We start from the raw sequence: 14,266 nt of genomic DNA on the forward strand, positions 1-14,266 counted from the left end.
AATTAATTTGTTGCTTTTTTTAATAAACCATCAAATAAGAAACTTTAATCAAGCTGTGCTGGATTAGAGCTCAAACCCCAAGAAGAATACTATTATTAAACTGGGAAGTAGCATGATATCAGTTTATAAGTGTCTTTTTTATTTATCTTTATCTGAACTAAGGTTTATGGGGTTCACTTGTTTGCAACAACCCAAATCTCACAACGTTCTAGAGACTTAACCATGTGGTAAGAAAGAACATTTTAAATGAAGAATTTAGCAAGTTTATTAACCCGTATAAAGGTAACAAGACAGAACGATAAAAAGCAAAGTATCAATTAACAGCAATTAGCAGTTATTAACAGTAAGAGAGGGAGGGCAGGGTTTCTCGGTCTGGAAAAAATTAAGTTTCCCTTGAGAGGTTCAACCCAGGGGTTCACCGTTCATCGACTTCTTTAAGGAAAATTGAACTTCAGCAGTAAGGGGTAGAGGGGAAAAGGGGGGGGGGGAAATGGGAGGCATGGTAGTGTAAAACAAGGACAGGGAACTTAACATATGGGTAATCAGGTGATAGGGCGGGGGTGTAGTAGGGCATGTTATTTTTATGTTACGTGTGTCAGCCCGCTCGGTTGTTTAAGAAATGTTAAATTGTTAAACTGTGAAAACTACAAATGCTTCAATAAAATATTTGCTAAAAAAAAACAGTAAGAGGAGGAAGCTTAACTTTAACCATTGAACAGATTTCTCACCACTCTTCTCAGACCAAGTCATGAAATGACAACATTGAAAACAGCCTGAAGATTACCTCTCAGCACCTTTCCGTAATTAACTCTCCCTCTGCCTCGGATCTTGTAGCCACCTCTCTCTCCCCCTTGCTACCCACATCTTTCTCTTTACATCTCTCTTCACCTTTCTCTATCTCTCTGCCCTTACCCATCTTTACCCAAATGGCTTCTCAGGACGCCTTTCTTATACTGTACAAATTGAAAGCACATCTTAGCCAATTGTTGGAAAAATAAGCTAACCGTTCTGTAGCTTGTCAATAATAAAATAACAATTCGCCCACTGGTTTTGAGCGAATTACGCATGGGGGTGCGGGGGGATTCTCCAGCCGCAAATCGTGCTACTTCGGGAGGATTCTGGGAGAGGTCTGAAACAGGATTTGCGCCAGACACAAATCAGTTTCTGATACTCCTGGCCAACTCCCAATGACGTGATCTGGTTCACACCCAGCGAGAATTAGATTAGCATATGAAAAATAACATTTAAATATTCAGAATTGACTTTAAGATGAATTCTCCATCCCCTGACATTTTCCCACACGAAGGCACAACGTGAAACCGGCGCGGTTTCTGTTTGAAAGAAATTAATTCTCCCTGAAGTGATGGCATACAAAAATATTATCGGCTACAAATACAAGTATTTCTTTGTTTAGCCTGCTTTATCAAATTTGAACAATTTAAAAGTTAAAAATTGAAGTATTTTTTAATCAATTACTTGCAAAATATCTGAAAAATCTAGCCCTCAACCTGACATCTTATTCTTTGACTTACTAATTTTTTTCCACATCTTTCCTGATTTCAGTATGGCAATTGATGGGTTCGGTCAGACAGTTACCTTTCCTGGGCGCCCAGTTACTGCGTATGGCTACCGTCCAGATGATCCTTACCTCTATCCGTTTGGAAGCAGATAAGCGCAACAAGAAATATTGATTACTGCTTTTGTAATACACCTTGTATATAATTGAATCTGTAATGTTTTGTGGATTCTCGTCAGTATTGCATGTTGTAACTAACTTGTGACCTATAAAGTTTCAGGCTGTTTTTTTTGTGTATTTATGTAATGACCAATGCTCTGACATAATTGAAAATAGTAGCGGAGTTTTGTTGTAATGTATACTACTGTTTCTGCCTATCTTTTTGGATAGCTAAATGAGTCTGAAGAGTGTAATTGGAGTAGAGGGTCTGATTTACAAACAGTAGTCTTAAATAAGTTAACACCAAAAGCTAATGAGTCTGCTATTTAAATTATAGGGTGTCATGCTTATGTAACAAAATAATTCCAATCTCAGCAATCTTTACATTAGAAATTCTATCTTTAAAGCTATTCACTGTAATGAATATAGTATTCCAGGCTGGGTTTATTCTGTCATTTGTAGAAATGGTTACATAATTACAGACACATTTTAGTCCTAAATAACTTGAATTGTTTTACTTGTGGGTTGATGCACTACTTTTGTTCTGTTTGTTCCATGTGCTTTAATTTTGTTTCCATCACTATTGCCATTATTGTAGCCTATGAATAAATGTGAGTTTTAAATAGATTTGGCATAGGCTCCACATTACCATATGCATTGTATTTGTTTTACATTATACAAGCCTACTAAATTAATAAATGAGAACTCAAAATAAACTTAACCAAAATGTTTATTTGTGTTACTACCCTTTTACAATTTTGTATTTATTTTTAAAAGTACTTCATCTGCGTGGAGTGGAGGATTTTCTGGAAAACATCATTTAGGGATTAGGTAAAAACAGAAGTAGAATTCAACAAACTAATAATTACAGATTAATGAGTCCACTTTTACTGAGTGTACACAAAATCTATGAGGAGATTTATAACTGTTTTAAGATCTGGGAATATTCCAAATGTGTTTGTTGGAAGCAGAACTCAAGTGAGATGCTGGAGAAAACAAAGTCTGACCAAGATTTGTGGATGCCCGGGAGGGGTGAACTTCACCATATAAACATAGAAAATAGCAACAGGAGGAGACCATTTGGCCCTTTGAGCCTGCTCTACTATTCATTATGATCATGGCTGATCATCTAACTCAATAGAGTCCAGAGTTGAGTCCAGGTGATTGTGACAGTCCACCGACCCAGCTAAGAACTCCCACGGCTTGAGACCCCCTAACAAAATCAGTACCATAGATGAGAAAAACAAACAGCAATTTGAAAAATTGAAATAATATGGAGCAACAATTTGAGATACCCAAAACCTGCACCGGGATCGAACAAACACGGTACCTCCAAAGGACAGTGGTCTTGGAAGATATATAAAGAGTCTGCGGAAAGATGGTGTGTTTGAAGGATTAAGAAACGAGTCAGATTGTCCCTAGCCGACAGGTCTGCAACGTCGCACAATTATCCAACAGTCCCAGTATGGTCACGATTTGACTAATGCAAAAAACAACTTATTCCATAAACAACTGCAAAAAGAAAAACTTAAATTGGAAAAATTGGAGATGGAAAATAAAGAACTCAAAAAATGATTAAGGAAAGAACGGGGACCAGGCTCACCTCTGGGATCTCACCTATCTTGCCTATACCCTGACTTGAATTTGTTACAGAGGGAACAGTTAAAAATGCAATTGTGAGGCCGGTCTAGGAAAACCTGAGTCCTTCAGTGACACTGATGGTGAACTCCCTCTCGCGGCTTGCTCCTTTTTTAAAAAAAAAACTTGTTAAGGTTAATCAGGAAGAAACAACTGATATGGATGGTAACAAAGTAACAGTGGCTAAATATGCTCATCAGTGTCACATCCCAGCAGACGCAGAGAAGATTGCCTCACAGCAAAATGGAAGACAGATCCTCTCTCAACTAAAAGAAGCCACTCATTTTCACCAAGTTTTGTTTTAGAATATATTTTATTGGGGCATTTATAATTTTAACAATTTTAAATATCAAATTTCAACAAGAACACAAACACAACAATATAACCAACAAACCTCCCCCGATAACGAACCTCGGCCAACATGGATTACATAAACAGTGCCACCTTCCCCAAGCCCCCTTCCGTTGGTTTTCCTGCCCTTACTATTCTCTCCCATGCTTCCCCCTCCCCCCACCCCCTCCACTGCTGACGGCTTAATTTTTCTCGAAGAAGTCGATGGACGGCTGCCACCTTCGAAGAAACCCCTGCAACAAACCCCTCAAGGCGAATTTAATTTTCTCAAGTGTGAAAAACCCCACCATGTCACCCTAACCCATACCCCCGACTTCGGGTGCTCTGAGTCCCTCCATCTTAGTAGGATCCGTCACCTGTCCACCAGGAAGGCAAAGGCCAGGACATCGGCCTCTCTCATCCCCTGGGCTCCTGGATCTTCTGACACACCTCTAGACTCTACACCTCCCTCACTTTTAAGACATGACGTTAGCAAACCGCTGCCAGGAACCCCTCGGCCTCGGACATGTCCAAAACACATGGACATGGTTCGCAGGCACCCCCGCACAGCGCCCACACCTATCCTCCACCCCTTGAAGAACCTGCTCATCCAGGCCGCAGTCATGTATCCCCTGTGGACCACCTTAAATTGTATCAGGCTGAGCCATTACACATGACGAGAATGCGTTAACTCGCCTCAGGGCCTCCTCCCATAATCCAGCCTCCAACTCCCCGCCCAACTCTTCGCACTTTCTCTTCACCTCTCCTATCAGGGCTCCCTCCCACTCCATCGGTTCCTTATAGATCTCTGGTACCTTCCCCTCTCTTACTCCTGTACTCAACACCACCTCGTGCTGCAGTCCCCGGTGCGGCAGGTGTGGGAAGGTTGAAACCTGCTTCCACACAAAATCCCTCACTTGTAAATACCGGAACCCATTCCCACCAACAACTCAGCTCCTCCAAGCTCGGGAAACCCTCACCAATATACAGATCTCCAAATCTCTCGATCCCCACCTGCTGCCACCTCCGAAACCCCCCCATAGAGCCGTCCCCCCACGTGCCACACCCCCAACCCCCAGGGCGAACTGGTGATTATCACATATCGGTGCCCACACCGACACCCCCCTTCCAATCCCACACTGCCTCCTTTGCCCCCACACCCTCAGGGCTGCCACGACTACTGGGCTTGTGGAGTACCTGGTCGGCAAGAATGGCAGAGGTGCCATTAATAGTGTCGCTAAACTCGTGCCCCTATATGAGGCCGCCTCCACCCGTTCCCAAACCGAACCCTTCCCCACTACCCATTTCCTGACCATCGCAGTATTCGCCAGTAGTAATTGCTAAAATTCAGACCACCCCCCCCCCCCCCCCCCCCCCCTCACCCAACGCCCCGTTCCAGCAGCACCTTCTCAGCCAACGGCGTTTTACCCACCCAAACAAATCCCGAGATCACTGCATTCACTTTGTTAAAGAACGCCTTGGGGATAAAAATTGGAATAATCTGGAAAACAAACAAAAACCTCGGGAGGATTGCCATTTTAACTGTCTGTACCCTCCCCGCCAATGACAACGGGAGCGCGTCCCACCTCTGAAAGTCTCCACTCATCTGATCTACCGACCGACCCAAATTCAGCTTATGCAGCTGCTCCCACTCCCGCGCCACCTGGATACCCAAATACCGAAAGTTCCCTCCCACCACCTTGAATGGCAACTCATCCAATCTCTTGTCCTGCCCCCTCACAAAGAACTTGCTCTTACCCATATTCAATCTATACTCCGAAAAACGACCAAATTCCTCTAATATCCCCATAATCCCTCCAATCCCCCCCCAGCGGGTCCAAAATGTACAGAAGTAGATTGTTTGCATAAAGCGACACCCTGTGCTCCAACCCCCCCCCCCCCCCATGTACTATCCCCTGTCAGACCCTCAACGCTCTCAGTGCCATTACCAACGTCTCTATAGCCGAGATAAACAAAAGTGGAGAAAGTGGGCACGCCTGCCTCGTCCACCGGTGTAACCTGAAATAGTCTGATCTCACCCTGTTCGTCTGCACACTCGCCACTGGTGCCTGGTTTAGCAACCGGACCCGGTCCACAAAGCCCTACCTAAATCCAAATCACCCCAGGACCTCCCATAAGAATTCCCACTCCACCTGATCAAAGGCCTTCTCTGCGTCCATGGCCATCACCACTTCAATCTCGCGCCCCTCTGAAGGCAGTATAATAACATTAAGCAACCTCCGAATGTTGGTCGTCAGATGCCTCACCTTAACAAACCCCGTCTCTTCCTCCCCTATTACCCCTGGGATGCAGTCTTCGATATTCGTGGCCAGGATCTTCGCCAGTAGTTTGGCATCTACATTTAACAGGGAGATCGGTCTGTATGACCCACAACTTTCCGGGTCCTTATCCTGCTTTAAAAAGAGGGAGATTGATGCCTGTGACAATGTCAGGGGGAGCATTCCCAACTCCTTTGCGTCATTGAAGGCCCTTACCAACAATGGTCCCAAAACCCGAGAACCTCTGGTAAAATTCCACCTGGTACCCATCCGGTCCCGGGGTCTTACCCAATTGCATAGCCTCTAGCCCCTCCATGACTTCTATCAGCCCAATTGGTGCCCCAGGCCCTCCACCAGCTCCTCATCAACCTTCGGGAACTCCAACCCTCCCAGAAACCGCCTCACCCTCTCTTCCCCTGCTGGGGGTTCCGATTCATACAATTTACTATAAAAGTCCTGAAACACCCCATTCACCCACACCGGGTCCAGGACCGTATTTCCACCTGTGTCCTTCACTTTCCCAATCTCTCTCCCCACCCCTTGCTTCTGCAACTGGTCGTTAACATCCTGCTCGCTTTCTTCCCATACTCATATACCGCTCCTCTCACCCTTCTCGACTCCCCTACCGCCTTGCCCATAGATAACAGCCCGAATTCCATTTGCAACCTCTGCCGTTCCTTTAGCAGCGCTTCCTCCCGGGCCTCTGCATATCTCCTGTCCACCTGCGGGATTTCTTCCACGAGCCTATCTCCTCCCACTCCACCTTCTCCCCATGTGCCCGAATCAAAATAAACTCCCCCCTGACCACTGCCTTCAACCTCCCTCATATCATTAATCTCTACTTGGCCCCGGATGGCCTTCCTCACCCGCTCACACACCTCTTCCTCCGCCACATCCAGCCTCCATTGCGGGCGCTGACCCCCCTCCCCCCTTGTTCACTTGTAAATCCACTCAGTGCGGAGCATGGTCCGACACCACTATTGCCGAATATTAACATCCACCACCACTGCAGCGGATTAAAGTCGCTCCCCTCATAATCAACTGATGAGAGTCCAGGTCAGGGATCCTCCCCAGCACCACCTCAGAAATTCCACATTGTCCCAGTTTTGGGCATAAATGTTTACTAACACCATCACCACGGGCAGCACAGTAGCCAGTGGTTAGCACAATTGCTTCACAGCTCCAGGGTCCCAGGTTCAATTCCGGCTTGGGTCACTGCCTGTGCGGAGTCTGGACATTCTCCCTGTGTCTGCGTGGGTTTCCTCCAGGTGCTCCGGGTTCCTGCCACAGACCAAAGATGTGCAGGTTAGTTGGATCGGCCATGATAAATTGCCCGTAGTGTCCAAAAAGGTTAAGTGGGGTTACTGAGTTACGGGGATTGGAAGAGATGTGGTCTTAAATGGGGTGCTCTTTCCAAGGGCTGGTGCAGACTCGATGGGCCGAATGGCCTCCTTCTGCACAGTAAATTCTGTGATTCTACGATCCCATCCAGTTTCCTGCTTACCATAACGTCCCTTCCCCAGAGTCAGCCACTATATTTCCCACCTCAAACGCCACCCGCGTATTGACCAAAATCCCCCCCCCCCCCCCCCCAATTCACCCAGCAACAACCCCTGCCCCTATCCCCTCACAGCACGTCCGTGAACCAGCCCGTCCAGCTAGCCTGGCAACCCTATCCTCCATGGCGCCTAGCATCCTACCCCGCATTGATTCCCCTCCCCCCACTGAAACACTAGTTCAAACAATCAAAAAGAACCCCTCCCCACACCTAAACAAAGAGATCAACCCCCATCTTCCACCAAACCTGAAGCCGAAAAAGAAATGGCCCCAAACGCAAATTAGCAGCATCAAAGCATCTCCAGCAAAGTTCAAAGTCCAGCTTCTCCTGCTAGTCAATTGTCTCTGACAAATTCGATCTCCTCCTCTGCCAACCCAAAGTACAGCTCCCAACCTTCGTGCTGGGAACAATAGCTCAAACTTGTTAAAACTCGCTCTCCTCTTGGCCAACTCTGCATCCAGGTCCTGGTACACTCGGATTTCACTGCCCTCCCAGGTGCAGCATCTCGTCTGCCTGGCCCACCTCATAATTTGCTTGGGTGGGCGGAGGAGGAGATCGAATTTGTCAGAGACAATGAACTGGCAGGAGAAGGTGAACCCTGCCCCTCCATCATTTCCACGTCCGTCACAGGTGCCGCACCAACTCTTAACTGACTGATTCCCTCTTTTTCTACCATTTCTGGCCCTCACCTCCATACACCAGAGGTTCAATCTCTTCCACTCACTCTCCTGCACCTTTTTACCTCCTCACATCCACCTATTAACCGGGGAAAAGGTGCAAAAAAAAAAACACCGCTATCGGGAGCCACCAAATGTGCGACCACTCCATGGCCGCCACCGGAAGTCTCATTTTCACCAAGTTGATAAACAGGGAGCCCTCAAGCCCATTTTCTTCAACAGCTACAAGCTCCTGCCTTCTCAAACAGTCAAATCTCTGAGGAAAGCAAACTCTCCCAAAAAAGTGACTTTGTCATCCAGGAAGGTACCCCAGTCTCCAAAGGGAAGGCGCTCAAAGAAGAACGTTACAGCTATGTCTTCAACCAGTTTCTTCAAAGGCCTGTCGACCTAACAGTGAAGAAACAGAAAGATTTGAAGATAAGGAGATGGATAGCAAACCACTGGCAGCAGCCCCCAAGTTATGGAAGTAACTCAGGCCCCCTCTGTGTCTGAGAGCAAAGATGGTTAATTTATACAACTGCTGTGCTCAGGGGCAGATATTGTGGAACTAACGTTAAAGTATACGTGAAAAACAACACAAGTTCAGTTACTCAGTGACCAACATCACCGAAAACACAATAACTTGTATGTGATTAAGACATAAACCCAATCAGTGGGGATAATGTCCCACTGCAGCATATTACAAGTAGGCATTGAAGAGAAAGAAGTGATACCAGCATGTAACGTTGAAGACTGAATAAAGTTTTGTACGATTGTACCTCAACTCGGCTCAAGTCTCGTGAATATAACAGCCTTAAGTGCTATAATTAGCTGCTTATTGAAAACATACAATGTTCTAACCTCAACTGCTTTCTGTGGTAGCGAACAGGCTGAGCACTGAGTGAAGAAATTTCTCCTCATCTCAGTCCTAAATGGTCAACCCCGTATCCTCATTCTGTGACCCTTGGTTCTGGACACACGCACCATCGGGAACATTTTTCTTCCATCTACCCTGTCCAGTCCTGTTTGAATTTCATACATTTCTATGAGATCCTCCCTCATTCTTCTGAACTCCAACAAATACAATCCTACCCGACTCAATCTCTCATCATTCCTGCCATCCCAGGAATCAGGCTGGTAAATCTTCTCTGCACTCCCTCTATAGCAAGAACACCCTTCCTCAGATAAGAAGACTAAAACAGCACACAACATTCCAGATGTGGCCTCACAAAGGCCCTGTATATTTGCAGCAAGACATCCCTGCTCCTGTACTCAAATCCTCTCGCTATAAAGGCCAACATACCATTAGCCTCCTTTACCGCCCGCTGCACCTGCATGCTTACCTTCAGTGACTGGTGTACGAGGTCACCCAGGTCCCGCTGCACACTCCCCTCTCCTAATTTATGGCCTGATGCAGTATAAATTGGATAAAGGTGAGGTTATCCACTTTGGTAGCAAAATGGGAAGGCAGATTATCATCTAAATGCCATGCGTTTGCCCAATCACTCAACTTGTCCAAAGCACACTGAAGGATTTCTGCATCCTCCTCACAGCTCACCCTCCTACCCAGTTATGTCATCTGCAAATTTTGAGACATTATATTTTTTTCCATCGTCTATATCATTAATATAAATTGTGAATAGCTGGGATCCTACCACCGATCCCTGTGGAACCCCACGAGTCACTGCCTGCCATTTGGAGAAAAACCCATTTATTCTTATTCTTTAATTTCTGTTGAGCAACCGATTTTCTATCCATCTCAATACACTACGCCTAATCCCATGCGCTTTAATTTTACACTCTAATTTCTTATGTGGGACTTTGTCGAAAGCCTTCTGAAAGTCCAAATAAACCACATCCCACTGACTCCCCTTCATTAACTCCTAAGGCAGAAGTCTAAAGCTGGGGAGCCGCCACAGCAGTGATCATGAGACTCCACAAATTTGGGGAGAAAAAGAAGATTTTGGGTTGGGCCAGGGAGAATCGTACCTGCGAATGGGAGGGAAACAAGGTCCGAATTTATCAGGACATCGGAGCCATTTTGGCGAAGTGGCGGGTAGGGTTCAACAAGGCTAAGGCGGTGCTTTAGCCGGCAAAATTATGGGTGACGTGCGAGGACCGGGAGTATTATTTTGAGACCCCAGAAGTAGCCAAAGACTTCATTAAGGAGCCTAAACTGGGTGAGAAGTGAGTGGACAATTCTTGGGAACCGATGTGCTGGCACTTCGTAATGGTTTGTCAGGAACATGTTTGAAGTGGGGGTAGGGATTGGAGGATTTTCGTCCCCACCGGTTTGGAGGGGTCTTTTTCTGGGTTTGCTGTTTACTGTTGGGATTGTAAGGGGTGAAAGGTTTGTGTGGCGATGGGTGTTCCCATCCCCCACTGCCTGTTTATGGGACTGTTTGTGTTTAACATCTGTTCGTTTGCTTTTGTGGGGAGGCAGCCTGCAGCTCAGGAGGAGTCTTTTTATGGGTGGAGGAGGGTAAGGTCAGCAGGAACCCTTCTTCATTGAGCTGAGGAGGGGCGGGGAATAGGAGGAGGTCAATGGGAGGTGCCTTTGAGCAGGTACTGCCAAGCTAGGAAGTAATGCTGGTGAATGGAAGTGAGGTAGTGGGGAAGAAGGCCGAGAGGAGTGGCCGGGGGGGGGGGGGGGGGGGGGGGGGGGGGGGGGGGTTTGTTGCGACGTGGGAGATGACATGGTTAGGGGTGAAGAAGATGGCCATCTGGGATGGGCTAGGTATAGGGTGGAATTAAGGGGGCGGGAGTTAAGTAGGGAAGATGACGGACGGTACAGGGGATTTGAGGTGTAAGCCTCCGTTAAGGCTAGTAACGTGGAACGTCCGGTGACTGAATGGGACGGATAAAAGGTTGCGGGTGTTCGCGCACCTAAGGAGCTTGAAAGCAGGGGTGGTCTTTCTGCAGGAGACGCACCTCTGCATGAAGGACCAGGTTAGGATAAAGAAGGGGTGGTCGGGCAGGTTATCCACTCGGGGTTTGATTTGAAATCGAGGGGTGTGGCGATTTGAATGAGCAAGAAAATAGGATTTGTTTTTTGTATTTTTTTTTTGAGGCATTTATAAATAAGCATCAAACAAAACCACAACGAGGATGAAAAAAGATAACCAAAAGATAACAAACAAGAGAACAAAGCAAAATTCTATAAAACGCCGACAACCGCACCCCGTTCTCTCTACCATACTCCCCCTCCCTGCCTCCACTTTTCACGCCAGCGAACCCCGCCAAAATCCCTGCAACTTCAGACAGGCCCAAAACATGTGAACATGATTCGCGGGACCCTCCGCACACTGCCCACATCTATCCTCCACCCCTCCAAGGAACCTACTTATTCTAGCCACCGTCATATGTGCCCTATGAACTACCTTAAATTGTAGGCGATTAAGCCTGGCACATGAAGAGGACCCATTTACCCTCCTCCGAGCCTCTTCCCATAACTCAGCCTCCAGCTCACCCCCTCAGCCTCTCCTCCCACTTTCGCTTATCTACTATCGGGGCGCCCTCCCAGTCCATCAATTTTTTATATATCTCTGACACCTTGCCCTCTCCCACCCCTACTTTCGACAGCATCCTGTCCTGCAACCCCGGGTGCCGCAGATCAGGAAAAGATGGCACATGCTTCCGCACCTGTAAATATCTGAACCCATTTCCGCTGGGCAACTCGTACTCCTCCACCAGTTCTTCCAAACTCGGGAAACTGCCCTCCATGAACAAATCTCCAAACCTGTTAATCCCCGCCCAGCCCCAACCCTGAAACCCCCTTTCAGTTCCCCCGGAGAGAACCTGGGATTCCCACAGATCGGGGCCCAAACCGAGGCACCCTGAAGCCTCAAGTGCTGTCGCCAGTGACCCCACACCCTCCGGCAAGCCACTACCACAAGGCTTGTGGAGTACATGGCCGGCGAGAACAGTGGAAGCGCCATCAATAGCGCTTTCAAACTACTACCCTCCATCCGCTCCCAGACCGACCCCTCCCCCACTACCCACTTTCTTACCATGGCTATATTGCCGCTCAATAAGAATTCATTAAATTTGGGAGGGCCAACCCGCACCCCCTCCCCTACCTCTTCCTTATCCCAGGGGCCGTTCCCGCCCCCACAAATCCCAATATCAATGAGTTAATCTTTTTGAAAAAGACCTTGGGGATAAAAAGCGGGAGGTTCTGGAATGCAAACAAAAACCTCGGGAGCACGGTCATCTTTGCAGACTGCACATGCCTGGCCAATGATAACGGAAGCACATCCCATCTTTTCAATTCACCCTTCATTTGCTCCACCAACCGAGCCAGATTCAACTTGTGTAATTGCTCCCAGCCCCACGCCACCTGAATACCCAAATACCTAAAACCCGTCCCCACCACCTTAAAATGACAACTCACCCAATCTCCTCTCCTGCCCCTTCGCCTGAATCAGAAAGACCTCACTCTTCCCCATGTTTAGGTTGTACCCTGAAAACTGACCGAATTCCAAAATGTCCATGATAGCCCTATGATTTTCAGTGGGTCCGATAGGTTGTCCGCATATAGGGACACCCTATGGTCCACACCCACCCCGCACAATCCCTTCCCAGCTCCTGGTCGATTTAAGCGCCATCGCCAGTAGCTTTATCGCCAAGTCGAAAAGCAATTGGGAGAGTGGGCATCCTTGCCTCATCCCCCTGTACAACCTAAAGTACCCCGAACTAACCTGATTTGTTCTTACACTCGCCACCGGCCCCAGGTACAGCAATCAAACCCAATCTACAAACCCGAACCGCCCCAGCACCTCCAATAAATACTCCCACTCTACCCGATCAATGACCTTCCCCACGTCCATCGCGACCACCACCTCCACATTTCGTCCCTCCGGTTGCATCATGATAACATTTAGCAGGTGCCTGATATTGGCCGACATCCCTTTTATAAATCCTATCTGATCACCTCCGGCACACAAGCCCCAATCCACAAGGCCAGAATCTTAGCCAGCAATGTGGCATCCACATTCAATCGTGATATTGAACGGTATGACTCACATTTCTCCGGGTCCTTGTCCTTCTTCAGAATCAGTGATATTGAGGTCTGCACCAACGTAGAGGGGAACTCATCTTCTCCCTCAATTCATTCAACACCCTCACCAGCAGAGCCCCCAGGTCACCCCAAAACATTTAAAAATACTACAGGTATTCTGGAAAACCATCAGGACCAGGGGCCTTCCCTGCCTGCATCGTCCCCATACCCTCCAGCACCTCTACCAATCCAATGGGAATAAAATGGGATTTGTGAGTGCAAAGGAGATGAGGGATCCAGGTGGGAGATATGTGATTGTGAGTGGGGTATTGGAATGGGCGACGGTGGTGTTGGTAAATGTGTATGTCCCAAATTGGCATGATGTGGGTTTTATGAGGGGGTTGCTGGCAGTGATCCCGGATTTGACCACGCAGTTGATCATGGAAGATTAGGCGGCACGGCGGCGCAGTGGTTAGCACTGCTGCCTCACGGCGCCGAGGACCCAGGTGCGATCCCGGCCCGGGTCACTGTCCATGTGGAGTTTGCACATTCTCCCAGTGTCTGCGTGGGTTTCACCCCCACAACCCAAAGATGTGCAGGGTAGGTGAATTGGCCAGGTTAAATTGTCCCTAAATTAAGAATTGTGTACTCTGAACTTATAAAAAAAAAACGATCATGGGAGGAGGTTTTAATTGTGTCCTAGAGCCGAGGGTGGATAGTTCGAGCCCCAGGTCAATGGGTAGGGCAAAGGACCTGGGGGGGTTTATGGAGAGGATGGGAATGGTTAATCCATGGTGCTTTCAGAACCCAGAGCAAATGGAGTATTCCTTCTTTTCACACATCTATAAGGTATATTTGAGGATTGATTACTTTGTAGTGAACCGGGAGATTTTGGTTGGGGGGAAGGGGGCAGAGTATGTGGGTATAGTTATCTCGGATCATGCGCCCACTGGCTGGAGATTCGGTTTAGTTTGGGACGAGAGCAGAGGCCGGGGTGGAGGTTTGATTCGGAGTTGTTGGCTGATGGAGGTTTTTGTGATAAGGTGCAGGCTGCAATTAAGGAACATGTCGAGCTGAATCAGAATTGGGAGGTGTAGGGAAAGGAGGGAGGAATATGACTGTCTAGTGAGC

At 47.5% G+C, this 14,266-nt stretch overlaps 1 protein-coding gene across 3 annotated transcripts in view; it reads left to right on the forward strand.

Annotated features, from left to right (window-relative positions):
• kifap3a (kinesin-associated protein 3a) overlaps positions 1-2,396 on the forward strand; it is a 301,592-nt gene extending 299,196 nt beyond the window's left edge. For all 3 annotated transcript variants that reach the window (XM_038794573.1, XM_038794572.1, XM_038794574.1), the window contains one exon: positions 1,564-2,396. In XM_038794573.1, coding sequence (XP_038650501.1) covers positions 1,564-1,672 — 109 coding nt within the window. In that variant the 3' untranslated portion in view covers positions 1,673-2,396. The remainder of the gene's footprint in view (positions 1-1,563) is intronic.
• The last annotated feature ends 11,870 nt before the right edge of the window (positions 2,397-14,266 follow it).

Source organism: Scyliorhinus canicula, chromosome 4 (assembly GCF_902713615.1).
Source record: "Scyliorhinus canicula chromosome 4, sScyCan1.1, whole genome shotgun sequence".
NCBI classification, from domain to species: domain Eukaryota; kingdom Metazoa; phylum Chordata; class Chondrichthyes; order Carcharhiniformes; family Scyliorhinidae; genus Scyliorhinus; species Scyliorhinus canicula.